Raw genomic sequence first — 17,067 nt, forward strand, 5'->3', positions numbered from 1 at the left:
CAAATGCAAGGGGCTTCCGGACCCAGTGGGAAAAGGAGCAGGAAAACCAAAGTTAGGTGAGGCTGGGGACAGGAAGGCAAGGCAGCTCCCCCTAGAATCAGAGCTCCACAGTCTGGCATTCCCAGGAACTCCCAGGCTGCACAGAGGATCCCAAGTCCACGGGCAGAAGGGCAGGTAGGAAGCCTACAGCTTCCCTCTACCCCATATGCTGATCCCTCCCTGATCAATGAGCCACCAAAAGGGGCTATTCCCAGGCCAGTGCTGGGAGACTCCAAGCCTTGGGGGGGGGGGGGAGGGGGTAGGCGACGGGAGACGAGGAGTAGGGGGAGCCTTGAGTCTGAGATGACCATGAGCTTGCCCCAAACCTGGGCAGCTGCCAGGCAGCCTCACCACCTGGGGTGACCCAGCGTCTGGGCCACTCCCTGCAAAACAAGTCATCCTATCTTGGGTTTCTTCTCGCAGATCCAAGTTATAACTTAGAGCTACCGTGGCAACACCTGGCCAGGGGTTCACAACCATCTAACTTCTCCCAGGGTGCGGGGGCGGTGCCCCTTCGGGTCTCTGGGGCTCTTCCTTTGCTTTCCCTTCTTCCTGGAAGATCTGAAGGCACCTCCCAAACCCCAAAGCCTGGGGATATCAGTGTGTAGTTCGGTACCTGCAGCTCCCACCCAGGGGCTGAAGAGAATGGAGGAAGGATGGAGGGAAGGAGATGGGAATGGTTGGGGAACGGAGGGGTGGGTGAGATCGGAAAGCAGGGGTGGGAGGGAAAGGGAGATGGAACGGGGGAGGCAGAAAACCCTCATCTGAGCACGAAAAACTTCCCTAGCTGTCCCAGCCTACAGGTGGAAAATGTCCCTGGGCGTCTCGGCCTTCCCCCACCTCCTAAGCCCAGGAGGGCAATCCGAGTCTAAGCTTCCCCGAGGGGTGGCCAAGCGGCTCCCCCACGCACAGAGTAACGGCCCACGCGACACAATGGCCTGACTCCTGCCCCTCCACGCATCCGCGACCCCTGTGGGGCCGCAAGAATGGAGCACCTCCACCATCCCCCCGCGCTGGCGTCCACCAGGCGGCGCCCTTCGAGGAGCAAAAAGGCTGCGGGTGGCTTCGTGGGTCTACCAGCCGCCCCCCAGGGAAGCCGACCCCACACCGCCCCCAGGGAAAGGCCGGTCGCTCGGTCCCGGGTCGTGCGCGCGCGGTGGCCTCGTCCCCTCTCCCCACCCGCAAGGAAAGGCAGGGGACAGGGGAGGGGAGGGGCACGGCCGGGGCTACGCCGACTGACTCCCGGTGCAGTGCTCCCGGCAGGGTCCCCTCCGCTCCTCCCGCCCCGAGGGCCCGGGGACCCCGCGCCCCGGGCGGCTCACCTTCTCTCCGGTCAGCACGTGCAGCCCCTCGCGCACCTTGGCGAAGGAGCCCTCGCCCAGCTTCCTGCTGCCGATGAGGTAGTTGCCCACTCGCTTGTGGTGCTGGAAGTCGCGGAGCCGCTCGCGGGGCACGCCGCTCACCCAGGCCGGCAGGAAACTTCCCTCGCAGGCCGCCGCCGGCCTGGCCGCGTCCTCGGCGCCGCCGCCGCCCCCGGGCGCCGCCGGCTCGCCCAGCAGCCCGTCCCCGGCCGCCGCCGGCATCGCGCTCGACCGCGGCCCGCCGGCTCGGCTCGGCTCCCGCGCTCGCCGCCCCTCCGCCGCCGCCGCCTCCGGCCGTCCGGGCTCCTGCGCCGCCGCCCTGGGCCCGGCCCCGCCCGGCCCGCGTCTCCCGCGCCCCGGGCCGCCGCCGCGCACCGCGCGCAGACAATAGCGGGCGACCGGGGACCGGGGACCCGCCCCCGAGAAGTTCTTCCTCGGAGGGTCGCCCGGGCCCCTGCCAGCGCCCCGGGACCCCGGCCGGGTCCCGTGCGGCGGCTGATGCCAGCGGCCCCGCTCGCGGGCGCCGGGAGCCGGGCTGGCGGGGTGGGGGCGCGGTCGGGTGCCGGGTGCGGGGTCCCGGAGCCCGGGCGCCTCCGCAGCCTCCGCCCTGAAGCCGCCGGCTGGCCCGCACGGGCTCGGGGCCGGCTCGCTCGCCCTAGCTGTGCACGGGGGGACGGCTCCCGCCCGAGAGCGGCGCGCGGCGGGCTGCAGGCGCCCTCTGGAAGGCAGCAGAAGAAAGCCCCATTCAGTTTGAATTTGCAGAAATTCAATCCGGTCGCGGGCGGCGGGAACAGATGCGAGCTCCACTCCGCAGCCTGTGCACTTTCAAATCCCTCGTAGCCCCTCCTTCGCCGCGCGCAACAGCCAAACTCGACCCTCGCCGGAGAGGGGAGGGCCCGGGGAGGGGAGCGGCGGAGTGGGCGGCGGAGTCACCTGAGCGCCAGACAGGGGGACCCCGCGCGGCCTCGGAGACGCGCGCTCCCGGGCCGCCCCAGTCGGGCTGCCTCCGGCTGCGCCTCTCGCCCGGATTCCGGGCTTGGGCTTTCTGGACCTTTCCGCGTTGAAATCCACCCCCAGCCGCACCCACCCGGGGCAGGGGGAGGGGAGGGCGGAGGGAGGGCTCTCGAACCCCGCGGACCGGGCTTAGGAGCCGGGGGGTCCAGTCCAGGGCCCGGCGCACAGTAGGGCCCTGCGGACCCTGGATGGATGGAGAGACGCCGGGTGCGAGGAGGGGTGGGGAGGCGGCGGGGCGTCTGTCCCGGCTCGCACGCAGACCCGATTGCCGTGTTGGAGGAGGAGCAGCCGCAACAATAGTAGTGGCGCCAGCGACGGAGGGACCCGGGCGCCCGCCGCCTCTGCGTGTAGGTTTACACCTTTGCTTTCCATCGAAACGCGGCCGGCGGTGGCCGGAGGAGCTGCATCCGCGCCCCCCGGCTCCTCAAGGCTTTTGTTCTGAGCGCGCCGTGACCGTGCTCATCCCTCATAAACAAGTGCGGCTGTCCTGACGGCTCTGGTTTTCTCCTGCGTCCCCAACGCCTTCCCGAACCCAAATGAGGAATCTCGGGAGGCAGGAGCTTGGGGTGGGGGGGAGGGGGAGAGCAGGTAAGGGGAAGCGTTTACCAAACACTACCTGTTGAGCGGCTAGATAAAAGGCGTCAGCGTTTAATGCAAACTTAACCCCCGGTGCGACATCAGAGTTGAAAGGAGAATTCGGTCCTAACCTAGTTCCTTTCTTTATGGACCCCTCGGTGACCGAGTGTGGCGAGATCCCCGTCCGCGCTCTGAGATGGGGGAGGGGGACGCAGCCGTCATCAGTCCAGTTGGGGGCTCTCTGAACCATCTGAAAAGCGACCCAGAGAAACGCCTCTCTTGAATAGATCAAATGTTAAATATGCTATAGTCTGCTACTCAGAAGTTAGGAGGCACTAGCCTCCTTAACGACTAAGCTTGTGTTTTCTGTCAGTCTTATTGTCCCCATTTTCCAGTATTACATTTTTTTAAGATTTTTTTTCTAAGATTTTATTTATTTATTTGACAGACAGAGATCACAAGTAGGCAGAGAGAGAGAGGAGGAAGCAGGTTCCCGGGTGGGTGGGGCTCGATCACAGGACCCTGGGATCATGACCTGAGCCAAAGGCAGAGGCTTTAACCCACTCAGCCACCCAGGCGCTCCAAGATTTATTTATTTATTTTTAAAGAGAGAGAACACAGAGGGGAAGGGCAGAGGGAGAGAGAGTTTCAAGCAGTCTCCTGGCTGAGGGGTGAGCTGACCAGGGGCTCTATCCTATAATGGGAGATCATACCTGAGCCGAAACTAAAAGTGGAACACTATGCCCTTCCAGGCGCCCCCCAACATTACATGTTTTTCAAATGTTTTTCTTGCTGTGCTTTGGGACTATGCCCACACCCCACCTGCACAATTTCTGCAAGGCCTGTCCAATCGCTTTAATGTGCCTGATTCAACAATCAGAGTTGAGGACAGTAACATGGGGTGGAGGGAAGCCGGGAGCTGTATGACCAGCCCTGGGGCCCTGCAAAGTAAAACGGTCAACAAATATCGGGTGAAGAAGTACGGACTCCCTTTGGGGTCATAACCATTCTGAATCATCTTTCAGAAAAGATTTTGGAATTTCCCCAATGTTGTTTTAATAGAGTGTGATGTTTCTTTTTTTTTTTAAAAAGATGTAATTTATTTATTGGAGAGCGAGACAGAGATAGTGAGAGAGGACAGGAGCAGGGAGAAGCAGGCTACCCGCTGAGCAGGGAGCCCGACAGGGGACTCGATCCCTGGCGTCCGGGATCATGACCTGAGCCAAAGGCAGGCGCCCAACCAACTGAGCCACCCAGGCACCCAATAGAGTATGATGTTTAAAAAAAAAATTTAGGCCACTGTCTCTGTATGAAAATTTGGAAGTTCCTTTTTTTATGGTATAAGGCAAATTTCAGAGCCGGTTCATCAAAGTTTCTTCATGGCCAATAATAATAATAATAATAATAAAGTCAGCTTCAGGCATAAAAATGGTGGAATATGTTTACAGTAAAATAGAGTCTTTTCTTTCCTTTTAATTATCCTCTCAAGGTAGAGGTCAGAAAAGGGGTGAAGAAGAGAGAAAATCCAGGCCCATTAAATCTTTTTCAACCCTTGATGCTTGGGTTTGATTCAAGTTCACTGCTAATTCCATCAGCTGGGATGGATGCCAAAGAGAAGTCCAAATCCTATGCTTGCCTGGGTTTAGGAACTGGTGTTTGAACTACAGGTCCTATTCTCTGAAATGATCTGGTTTGAGAAGGAATTCCTTTATGTAAGACAAATTAGTACCCAAAACAATCTATTGCCCTCATAATAGATATGCAGAAAACATCTGGTTGAAAAGCAGTAGTCCAGCATCCAAGATTTGCTCTGAGTTATCTATAGATTTCTCATCCTCCTGTGGGATCTCTCTGGCACTTGTCTTCATCGAGGATCGGGCTTTTGCACCTTTGCTTACGCCACACCTACCCCCCAGTCCGCTGCCTCCCACCCATCTCTGCCCAGTGCAGATGTCCCCTTTCCCACGATGCCCTCCCCTGTCCGGCAGCTGCAGGAGGCTCATCACTGCTCCCCTCCCTTACTCTAGGTCATTGATTTCACATTCTCCTTATGCCCTGCATTCCTTACCATGAGGGTCTTTCTTCTCTGTTAGACTCCCTAAAAACAGGAGCTGTGTCTTATTTTACATTTTACTTGCCCCAGGGCACCTAACAGAGTACCCAAGACATGGCCGTTGTCCAATAAATATTTGCTGAACAAATGGATGAAAGTAAGCGTTTGCTGATTCTCCAGTGAGTAGAGTTTGATGGCTCCTGACGGAGAGACTCCATCTGTCTTGGGGAAGAACACGTCTAATAAGTTGCCAAAAGTCTTTGCAGTTATATTGTTGGTTGCCTTGGTTGGGGGTCAGTCAACAAATCAAACTTCCTGTCTTGCCAGAGTTGAGCCATTGTCTCCTTTGGATGAGTTAACCCTTTAAGAAACACGACCAACTCCGGCGGGCTGGAAAGCCACGAAAAGCTTTGTCCGTTGACTTGTCCCCACCGCTTCCTTCCTTGCCATCTTCCTGCCCCATCTCCTCCTTCCAGATGGCAGGCGACTGTCTCTCTGCTCCCAAAGAACAGCCAGCTCGGAGACCCAGCTGGAAGCAGTCAAAGACAATTAGAAGTAATCAGGCTGGCACGGGCAGGAAATGAAAGTTGGCTAGAGGGGGTGAGGCAGGCAGAAGCTGGCTGGTGACTTGGGCAAGGGACGCGGAGAGCAAAGTGAAGACAGCAGGCAGGAGTGGATCCATGCTGCCTGGAAGACGTTTCGTGAACTCCGTTCTCGTTAATTCTCCCCAAGCCAAGCTCCCAATAAATCCTCAAGGCGGCCTTTGCACCCAGGTCCCCAGAGTTCAAGGCCCCACTCTTCCTTCCCGACCCCCCGAAGTTGAGCGTCACAGTGCGAGGCTCAGGAGGGAAGGATTCCTCGGAAGGCAAGGCGTGTGTCGAAGCAGCCTGGTGTGGTGCTGGTGAGCAGGCTGCCGCCAACACCCCGCAGTGAAGTACTTCTCTGAAAATGAATCGTGACTCACCACCCCTCTGAGCCTTGGTTTCCTTCATCTGTAGAGCCGGGATGTTAAGGAAGCACAAAGATTAAATGAGATGCTGTACACGAGGCATTCAGCCTGGTGCCTGGCACTTAGCGGCAGAAGGTGACCTTTATCAACACCTCTTTTGATACCCTCATCACAACACCGAGGAAAGTCCTTGGAGGATGCCCCAGAATTCCACCAGCACAGTTGTCCCTGTTAGGGAAGAACTCAAAGCCTTTTCTCCAGGTTGGATCGCTTCCCTGAATCCAGAGTCGTGTCGCTTCCACGCCCAAGCCAAAACCATCGCTTAAAAATGGGATTCGGCTCACATCGCTTCGCCACCCCAAACCCTTTCGCAGGCCACCACCACAGAAAGATATCCCAAGTGACTCATCCTGGTGGTGCCTCCCTCTTCGGCGCCTGGCCCCCCCGAGACCAGCTGTGCCTCCCTCGCACTCTTCCTTCGAGCCACCGAGCTCTTTTCCACGTCAGAGCCTTTGCTCTTGCTGCTCCCTGCACCGGCAACACGTGGCTTCTAGAACTCGGAATGGTGTGTCCCTCACTTCGTTCAGGCTCTGCTGTCTGGATCAGAAAGCCATCCTCTCCCCACCCACCCTCCCATTCCCTGCTCAGTGTTTCCTCGTGCCATTCATCTAGCTTATGTGTTTACTGTCTCTCGGTCACTCTAGAATTTCAGGTCCACAAAGCACGGAATTGTCTGTCTCCCAACTCCTCTGCACACCTGCTCAGCAACACCTCTGGAACGTCCCATAACTCCTGCAAGAAAGGAGGGAGCCCCGGACTCCGGTGGGCATGGCACCTGGAGGGTGATGGAACGTGGGCGGTGGCACCAAGCCCACCCTCTTGCTACAGCTCCCCAGCACCCCTGAGCTGATGTTTGGGACCGGAATTTGAGCAAAAGGCTGATGGCTGGCCCTACAAGAGCCAGTCTGTTACCGTGAATGTTTCCCATCAGTCCTCAAGAGCCAAATGTCCCGGCTGTTTCAGTACAAAAACGGTATCCCTCACCTCCCAGCGGTAGGGGAGCCCAAGGCTTCCGGACTCCACATTTTGAGGTTTGCCCCTTCCCTCCAAATTCCGGACAGAGGCTACTGAGAAGGAATGGAATGGAAGGTCAACTATCCTATAGGAAAAGGCCCTCACAACATAATCCTCGGGACCGGTTCTCCTTGCTTGAATTTCTCATTTGGAAGTGGCTTTTCCCAGATCATGTCAAGTCAATGCAACATCCTTCCCATGACCTATGAAGCATCCTGCCCTATGAGGGACCCGTACTCCTTCCCTCGTCTCTCCACGTCTCTGACCTCAGTTTCTCTGTTCACGCTACGCCCACCACACTGGCCTGCACGCTGCTCCCCACACCTGCCCGCCTGTGCCCACAGTGGGCCCTGTCCCTCATCAGCTCGCTGGAATATCTTTCTTCCAAACACCTGCAGAGCCGGCGCTCTCACCATCTGTGGGTCTTTGCTGGAGTGTCACCTGCTGGAAAACCTAAGTCTGACCTCCTCATTTGCAATGCAAATTTCCCCCAAATCCCTATTAGCCCTTCTCTGCTTGATTTTTCTCCGTGGCCCTTAACACCACGTGACAAAACCTATGTCTCCCTTGTTTATTTTGTTTGCTCTCTGCCTTCCTTCCTATAGGATGGGGGCTCCATCAGGGCTGGGCTTTTTCTAAAGTGTTTGTATGCACTTAGGAAGAACTCCATACAAATTTGTTGTGGTTGAATGAATTCTTAATTCACAGGGTCTCCCGCTGCAGAAGAGACCATAATACATGAGAAAGTTGGGGGGGGGGAGGTGTGTGTGAAGAGTTCTGCTGGAGAAAACATGCATCATAAAGACATATTTGAAAAAAAATCAATATTCATGCCACAAAGATAAACCTCCATACCAAGCTCCACATTTGTATTATGGCAGGAAGAGAAAGGCTATTATTAGCACTAAAGGCTTAAAATGTATGGCCTCCATTTAAGGATGCTACCGCCTGTCCATTTCTTGCTGGGGTTGGCGCAGAAGCAGGTGGCATCACCGGGTCCGCAGCGGGACCTGGAGAGGGAGCATTCTCAGTGGGACAACTCTCAACTGTGACCAGCGGGTGGGGAGGCGGTGAGAGGAAGGGCAGTCTGGAAGCCAGCGGAGTCCCCAGCCACCTGTGGGGACATTCCTGAAGGTTGATTGCGGCCGAGAAGAGGCAGGCGCCCCCTGCTGGTTGACTCAGCTCTGCTTTCGCTCCAGGGCAAGGAGAGGAGGCCCAGGGCAAACCCGGACAGAACGCTACTGTGGCAACCAGAACCTTCCTCACCAGCTGGCTCTGTGACCCCGAGTAGGGCACTTGCCCCCTGTGATCATCAGTTTTTCTCCATCTCTAAAGGGAATAGCTCACGGGACAGGTGCAAGGATACAATAAGGCAGACTAAGAGAAGGTGACACGAGAACAGTGACGGTGTTGGTTATCGTTGCCTTAAGCCACCATGGAAAGTGTCTGGGAGGCAGATTAGAAAACAATGAATTTATAAATGGATAAATAAATACATACAGTTGAAGAGATGGGGTCGTCTAACGCCTCTTCCTTTCAAGGGGGTAGTTTGCTAGTCATGGGCGTGACTGTAAATATCTCTAGGCTTTGTGCCCACTGTCTTAGGTCCATCCACGTGCCCCTGCCTCAGCCCACCCTTAACCCTGACCTTCCAGTTTTTCTCCCCGATCGACTGACCCAGTCATGTGTTACTGCCCAGGGGTCTGTGCGTGTAGAGAGAGATGGATGGTAGATACCCTCCACCTAGACCAGGGAGATAACCAGGGGCACCATGGAAGCCCCACCCATTCGAAGGAATTCCCTTCACTGTGGTCTTTAAGGCCAGTCCGTGGGCAGCCGGAGCACAGTCACAGTCTATTTTTGGCGCGTACCCCCCACACACACCATCCAAGAACCAAGCTCGTGCTTTTTCCTCCTCCGTCAGTATGTCTTAAGGGGATCTCCCTTCCCAGTGTAGCCACGGGTGTGAGCTGGTGGTGGAGACAGCAGTGCAGGTCATGGAGGTCTGAGCTGCGTTCAGGTCACGGAGGTCTGAGCTGCGTTCACGTTACAGGGGTCTGAGCTGCGTGCTTACGTAGCTTGCGTCTGGCTTGCGCCGACCCTCCCCCTCCCCGTGCTCACGGTCGCTTCCGGAGACCTCATGTCTATCCAGCCGTGGAGGGTACTGATCACAGGCGACCTTCTAACCTAATGACTCGGACAGAATGCAGCCTGTGATGAGCAGCTCTGGAGGCGTGGTCACTGGGGGTCCCGGGTCCAGATGTTCTATCTCTACTGGGGTCCAGGAGCAATGCACCATGAGCTCTTTTCTAAAGGATGTGAAATTCCCCACTACAATGGCATGGCCAATCTACTCTAGGATTCTCCCACTGGACCTACTATAAGCTGCTCACGGTGGTCTTTTCCCACCACTGATGTCTCTAGGAACCTAGGATCTGCTGGCTTGAATGGCCCAAGCAAGCCCGCACACTGGCACTGTATTCTGGATCTCCTCCAGATCCTTCCCCTGGGCCTGGCAGCTGGCAGCCTTTCGTGTAACCTAGTCTATGGGTTGGAAGAATATTCCCAGGCATGGAAAACACCTCCTCCAGGAATTATAGGACCTACGAACACTGTGCTTCCTTCTTTGTGGTGGGAGATGGGAGAGACAGTCATGTGTCCTTTATCATGGAGGGCTCATTGCTGCAGTCCTCAGACCACTGGATTCCTACAGTGATGTAGCAGTCCTCTGAAACTGGAGTTTATTTCCCATGATCCGGAGCTCATGTGACTCGTCAGTGCTCCTACTACACTCGCTGCTTCTTGCTTCTATTGGAACCGCATGAGGCATGGCTATAGTCCTCTTCAGGGAGTCCTGTTTAGACTATATATGACAGAGAGTGAGACAGTTAACTTAACCCGAAGGAAAACTACAAATAGATACGATTATCTGTTCTAAATGAATGAAAATTGTGGGGTTTTTTTTTTTTTGTCCTTTCCCATAGTGGTGGAAAAGAATACATTCACCAGACCAAGGGCCACATACCATGCACTGAAGACTACGCTCATCTGCTTTAGTAAAAAATACCAGACCAGACATAGTATCACCGATTTGTGCTACTTCTGGCTGGGTCTGCAGCGATCCACTGTCATGGTCCAGGATCTAGAGGCTCTTGCCGGGGCCAGGCTCATGAATGAAATGAGTTATGCTGGGGCCATTGTATCTGCATCCTTAAGTCCTTCAGGATGGAACTAATCTCTTGTGTTCTTGGGATGCCCAGCTGTCTTGGGCTTCACCACTACAAGACCTCTTACCCCACAAGCCAAATAATCAAGGTAGTGGTTGTGGCAGTTGCCACATACGCCCATTCCAATTGTACATGTGGAAACTGAATACATCACCACATGAGTCCATGGATATGGTGGACGCACGGCGTGCTGGGGGTGGGTCAAGACTCCATTTATTATCTTACTCCCATATGTCTCCGTTCTAACAGAGGAAGGACTGACGATGAGGATCTAGGTGTCTGGATAGCAATTCAGACCTAAAGAGTCATTGAAATATTTGGGTATTTCCCTGTATTAACTATATATTACTGTGTAACAAACTGCCCCCCAAACTTAGTAGTTTAAAACAGCAATAAACATTCCTTATCTTGCAGAGTTTCTGTGGAGAAGGAATCTGGGAATGACTTCCATGGGAGACTCCAGACCAGGATTTCTCTTTAGGTTGCAGACAAGATGTGGGCTGGGGCTGCACTCAGCTGAAGGCTTGACTGGGGCTGGAAGATCCAATTCCGAGATGTGAGGCTGAAAATTTCATGCGGCTGCTGGCAGGAGGCTTCAGCTCCTGGCCACATAGGACCTCTCCAAAGGGCAGTTCAAGTATCCTCCTGCCAAGGCAGTTGGCTTCCCCCAAATGCAGTGATATTTAAGAAAGGGCAAGGTGGGAGCCTTAATATCTTTTCCCCCTATTTTGTTGTTTTAATTAACAATTTAAAATTGCATCTATTTAAGGACTACCACTTGATGGTTTTATATATTGAACTCTGAAGTGTTTAGGACAATCAAGTTAATAAACACACCCATCATCACACATACTTGTCTTTGTATGTGTGTGGTTAAGATCTTCCCTTTTAGCAAATTTCAAGTCTACAATACAACATTGTTAGCTCTCATTATATTGTGGCCGTCAGATCTCTTGAACTTATTTATATTGTATAAACAAAATTTTGTACCCTTTGACCAACTTCTCCTCCTATGCCCCTCCCCCCAGCCCCTGGTAACTACCATTCCACTCTCTATGTCTATGAGATTGGCAATTTTAGATTTCAAAATCTAAATTTTAGATTTATAAGTAAATGACAACATGCAATATTTGTCTTTCTGCCTCTAGCTTATTTTCCTTAAAACAATGTCTTCCACGTTCACCTATATTGTTGCAAATGCCAGGATTTCCTTTTTGTTTACGGCTAAATAAATTCCACTGCCTATATGCACTTCACTTTCTGAATTCATCCCTGGGTTGTTTCCATATCTTGGCTACTGTGAGTATTGTTGAAATGAACATGGGAGGGCAGATATCTCTTCAAGATAGTCATTTCATTTCCTTCAGATACATAACCAGCAGTGGTATTGCTGGATCCTAAGGTACTTCTGTTATTTTTTTTTATTTTTTTATTTTTTGAGGAGCCCCCATACTGTTTTCTATCACGGCTGCACCAATTTACATTCCTACAAACACTGCACAAGGTTCCCTTTTCTCCACATCCTCCCCAACAATTGTTATCTTTTGTCTTACTGAAAATAGCCATTCTAACAGGGGTGAGATGGTATCTCATTGTGATTTCAAATTGCATTTCCCAGATGATGAGTGAAACTGAATGCTTTTTCATGTACCTGTTAGCTACTTGTACATCTTCTTTCGAGAAATGTCTATTCAGGTCCTTTGCTCATTTCTTAAAATATTTATTTATTGATTTGAGAAAGAGAGAGAACGCTCATGCACAAGCAGGGAGAGGAACAGAGGGAGAGGGAGAGAGAATCTTGAGCAGAGCCTGATGCGGGGCTTGATCTCATCACCCTGAGATCATAACCTGAGCTGAAACTAAGAATCAGATGCTCAACCGACTGAGCCACCTAGGCACCACCTGGGCACTGATTTTTCAAATCAGATGATCTGTTTCCTTGCTGTTGGGTTGTATGAGTTCCTTATATTGTGAAAATTAACCCCTTATTAAATACAGAAACCATATTTTCTCCCATTCCGTAGGTGGATTTTTTATTTTATTAATTGTTTCTTTTGCTTTGAAGAAGCTTTTGTTTGAGGCATCCCATCTGCCTATTTGTACTTTTGTTGCCTATGCCTTTGATGTCAGATCCAAAAAAAAAAATCATTTCCCAGCTTGTTAGACCCAGTATCCCAGGACAGTGTTCCCAAATTGATGAGATCTTCCTTATCCAATTTTCTGTTCCACTCCCCTTGATCCAGCACCTGCAAATCCAGTTCTTTCCATTCTTGTTTGGCTTCTGCCAGCAGATGTTGGCTAGGTCCCACAGCTTCTTCAACGTATGATCACATTGCTCCCGCATTCAGACCAGCACTTCACTGGCTCTGTTATGCTGTGACTTATCCCTAGTTATTGGCCTCTTGGCCAGGAGGGGAGATTAGGCCAAGGCTTTGTGTCACCCTCAAGCAAGAGGGAGAGGCTCTAAGCCTTAACAGGGAGATGAGACTACAACAGTAAAGATAAATGAGCTCCAGTGTCAAGATGGACATGAAAAGTAAAAGAAATCTGGAAACTACATGCCGTTTTTAGACCAAAAGCATAAAATTCAACTTATCAACCAATCTCAAGAGAGAAGCAATGAAAATAGGTACATTGATGCTTATAACATACAAAGAAGTCTAAATGTACAATAGCCAGTTCAGAGTCCAGACTTGTAGCAAAAAATGTATTAAAGATGTCAAGGTCTACCTTGAAAGGTCTACCTTGCTTAAAGTCAAAATTACAGCTTTTCAGTGATACAGTACACAGTACTATTGGAAAACAGACATAAAATAAAGCTTTGGTGACTTACCGATGGTGTGCATTTGTCTCTCAGAGAAGGCTGAAGATAATTTCAGGGAAGAAATACCCTAGCACCAAGAGTAAAGCAAAAACTCAATGGAAATAGGCTGAGAGGAAACGCTGAGTGTTTTCCTCCCATTTCATCCTCAGGAAAAATAAATGTGAGAAGGAGCTGTCATTCACGAGTTGAGACAGTGGAGTATTTCTATTTCAATTTATTTATGCCATCCATGAGTTTCTGGGCTTCCTGAAATTTTAATTAAGAATAAAGATATTTTGTGGGTGCCTGGGTGGTGGTCAGGCAAGTGTCTGCCTTCAGTTAAGGTCTTGATCCCAGGGTTTTGGGAGCAAGCCCTGCATCAGGCTCCCTGCTCTGTGGGGAGCCTGCTTCTCCCTCTCTCTCTGTCTGCCTCTCTGTCTACTTGTGCTCTCTCCTACATCTCTGTCAAACAAATAAAGTCTTTAAAAAAAAAGAATAAAGATATTTTGGAAATATTTTTCATAATTTTTACAAACTGTAAGTAGGATTAGACAACTATGACATGGGCCTGAAACGTGGTGTGGGGACCCTGGAAACATGTGGAACTCTTCATAGGTGGCAGGAGATGTGCTCAATTCCAGGGTTTCACGGAATCATGATTTATGGATATAAGCCATTATCACTACATAGGGAAACTTCTTTGCCAAGGGCCTTCTGGATCCTATAAAAATGACAGGAGGTAATACAAACATTCCTAAGTGTCCAAGGTTATCCCTCAGAGCCCAAACATCCCAGAAACCTTGCTGACCTCACCCAGCTAGGACACCTTGTTTCAAATGCATACTCCTTGAATTATTCTAGTCCCAAAGTCCTCCCTGATACAAAGGACAAATACCTTGGTATAACAGAAATTTGCTTGGTCTGACTTAAAAAAAAGTTGAATGAAACTGTTGAATGAACATAAGTGAACTAATTTGAATTTATCTGAAAAAAAAAGTTGTTTATTTTTTATTTTTTATTTTTTCCTTCACTGACCTATTTTATTAATGACATTACTAACTTACAAAAAGAATGCATCCATTTTTGTCTCTATTCTTACACTTTCAAATCTTTTCTATTAATCTTATTTATATATTTATGCTATCTAAATAATATATTTTTATTAGTTCCAGGGGTAGAATTTAGTGACTCAAAAAAAAACCTTCACTCATTAGTTATTTTGCCTTTTCAACTCAATTTATACCCCCTTCGTGCAAAGATTTTCACCTTCTTCCCAGAGCCCAGAGAAGTAACTGGGAGAAAGTGCCAATTTCCCTCAGGTACTGGTGAGGAAAATGAGAAAGCAAGATTTGAGCCCATAGTCACAAACTCAGTTATGGAAAGCTGTAGCTGAACCAACATTCAAACTATGTCAAAGGATTCTTCATGATGCCAAAAATCACATAACTGACACAGAAAGAGGACACGTTTAAAGAGCAAGATCTTAGAAAGACATAGCAGGAAACCCCTACTCAACAAAGATCTCAGTGCTATCCATTCAAGGCTGGCATCAGGAACAGTGACAGTGTCATTGAAAAAGAACCCAGGTACAAAAGAATCATCTGCTACTGCAATAACCCTGCCAAAGAAAATGACTGTAGATCATCTCAATGAATGCAGACAAAGCATTTGACACAATTCAACATCTTTTCATGATAAAAGCTTCCGACAAACCGGGGATAGAGGGAACATATCTCTACATAATAAAGACCATGTATGACAAGCCCACAGCTGACATCACACTCAACAATGAAAAACTGAACTTTTACTTTAAGATCAGGAGCAAGACAAAAATCTCCACTCACCATAGTACTAGACAGAGCAATAAGCAAGCAAGCAAGCAAGAAAGAAAGAAAGAAAGAAAGAAAGAAAGAAAGAAAGAAAGAAAAGAGAAAGAGAGAAAGAAAGAAAGGAAGAAAAGAGAGAGAGAGAGAAGGAAAGAAAGAAAGAAAGAGAGAGAGAGAAAGAAAGAGAAAGGAAAGGAAAAAAGAAAGAAAAGGCATCCAAAGCAGGAAAGAAGAATAAAACTTTATTTGCAGACGATTATATATAGATGATATATTATATATGGAAAACTCTAAAGGCTCCACCAAAAACTTTAGAACTCATAAAAAATTCAATAAAGTCATAGGATGCAGAATTAATGTATACAAATCAGTTGTGTTTTTATACACTAACAACAAACTGTCAGAAAGAGAAATTAAGAAAATGATCCCATTTACAACTACATATAAAAAAAATACTTAGGAATTAATTTAACCAGAGGTGAAAGATTTGTATACTGGAAACCCTAAGGTACTGATGAAAGATCCACATAGATGGGTGATTGCAAACTTTATTGCCATTAAAAGATTTCAAATTGCATTCATGCTTCTGCATACATGTAATGAAAAATGGGCAAAATAAATGATATTTCCCTAAGTTGCTCTGTTTAATTCTACTGTCTGCTCCTCTATAATGCTGCATCTCTAATTGTACACAGTTTAGTGATCTCTAAGAGTATGGAAGTTGTTGCTCATCAATAAAAATCACGAAGTTGGTTCTAAAAAAAGATTTTGATGAAAGAAATTGAAGAAGATCTAAATAAATGGAAAGATATTCCATGCTCATGAATTGGAAGAATTAGTACTGTTAAAATTATTAATACACAATCTACAGATTCAATATAAACCCTTTCAAAATTCCAAGGGTAATTTTCACAAAAACGGAAGAAACAATTCTAAAATTTGTATGGGAACTGCAAAAAGACCCTAAATAACTAAAGTAATCTTGACAAAGAAGAACAAAGCTAGAAGAATCACGTTCTCAGATTTCAAAGTATATTGCATAGCTATAGCGATCAAAACAATGTGGTATTGTCATAAAAATGGACACATAGATCTGTGGAACAAAATAGAGCCCAGACATAAACCCTTACATATATGATCAATTGATTTGTGAAAAAGGAGAGGATACACAATAGGGAAAGGATAGCCTCTTCAATAAATGGTGTTGGGTAATCTGTATAGCTACACACAAAGAAAGCAACCAGACCACTATCTTACACCATACACAAAAATCGACTCAAGATGGATTAAAGACTTGAAGATAAGAAACCATAAAAATCTGAGAAAAAAAGATAGGCAGTAAGGTCCTTGACAACCGTCTTGGCAATGATTTTTTGGATTTGACGCCAAAAGCAAAGGCAACAAAAGCAACAATAGATAAATAGGACTACATCATACTAAAAAAAGGTTTTGTACAGCAAAGGAAACCATCAACAAAACAAAAAGGCAACCTAAAGAATGGGAGAAAATATTTGCAAAGAATATAACTGATAAGGGGCTAATATACAAAATATGGAAAGAACCCATACAACTGAATAGCAAAACAAAACACAACAAAAAAACACAACTGACTTGAAATTGGGCAGAGGAACCGGACAGACTTTTTTTTCCCAAAGAAGACATACAAATGGCCAACAAGTACATGAAATGATGCCCAGCATCACTCATCATCAGGAAATGCAAATCAAAACTACAGTGAGATATCACCTCACACCTGTTAGAAGTGGTTATCATAAAAAAGACAAGAGATAATGAATGTGGGTTAAGATGTGGAGAAAAAGGAGTCTTGCATGCTGTTGGTGGGAATGCAAACTAGTGTAGCCTGGAAAACAGTATGGCGGCACCTCAAAAGATGAAAACTAGAACCACCCTATAATCCAGCAAATCTCCTTCTGGCTCTACTTCTGAAGGAAGTGAAACCAACTATCTTAAGAGACATCTGTGTTCCCATGTTCATTGCAGCATTATCTATAATACCTAAGACATGGAAACAATCTAAGTGTCCATCAACAGATGAATGAGTAAATAATGAGATTATATATTATATAACACATTATATAATAATATATTATATTATTCACCATAAAAAGAAGAAGGAAATCCTGC

General features: G+C 48.8%; 1 protein-coding gene across 1 annotated transcript in view; it reads right to left on the reverse strand.

The window, feature by feature from the left end:
- Nucleotides 1-1,622, reverse strand: part of HUNK (hormonally up-regulated Neu-associated kinase) — a gene marked incomplete at its 5' end in the record, with an annotated part of 99,139 nt that extends 97,517 nt beyond the window's left edge. Inside the window, one exon of the mRNA XM_080817474.1 lies at nt 1,362-1,622. Within this exon, the coding sequence (XP_080673600.1) occupies nt 1,362-1,622 (261 nt within the window). The remainder of the gene's footprint in view (nt 1-1,361) is intronic.
- Between the last annotated feature and the right edge of the window lie 15,445 nt (nt 1,623-17,067).

Source organism: Martes martes, assembly GCF_963455335.1.
Source record: "Martes martes genome assembly, chromosome: 1".
NCBI lineage: Eukaryota > Metazoa > Chordata > Mammalia > Carnivora > Mustelidae > Martes > Martes martes.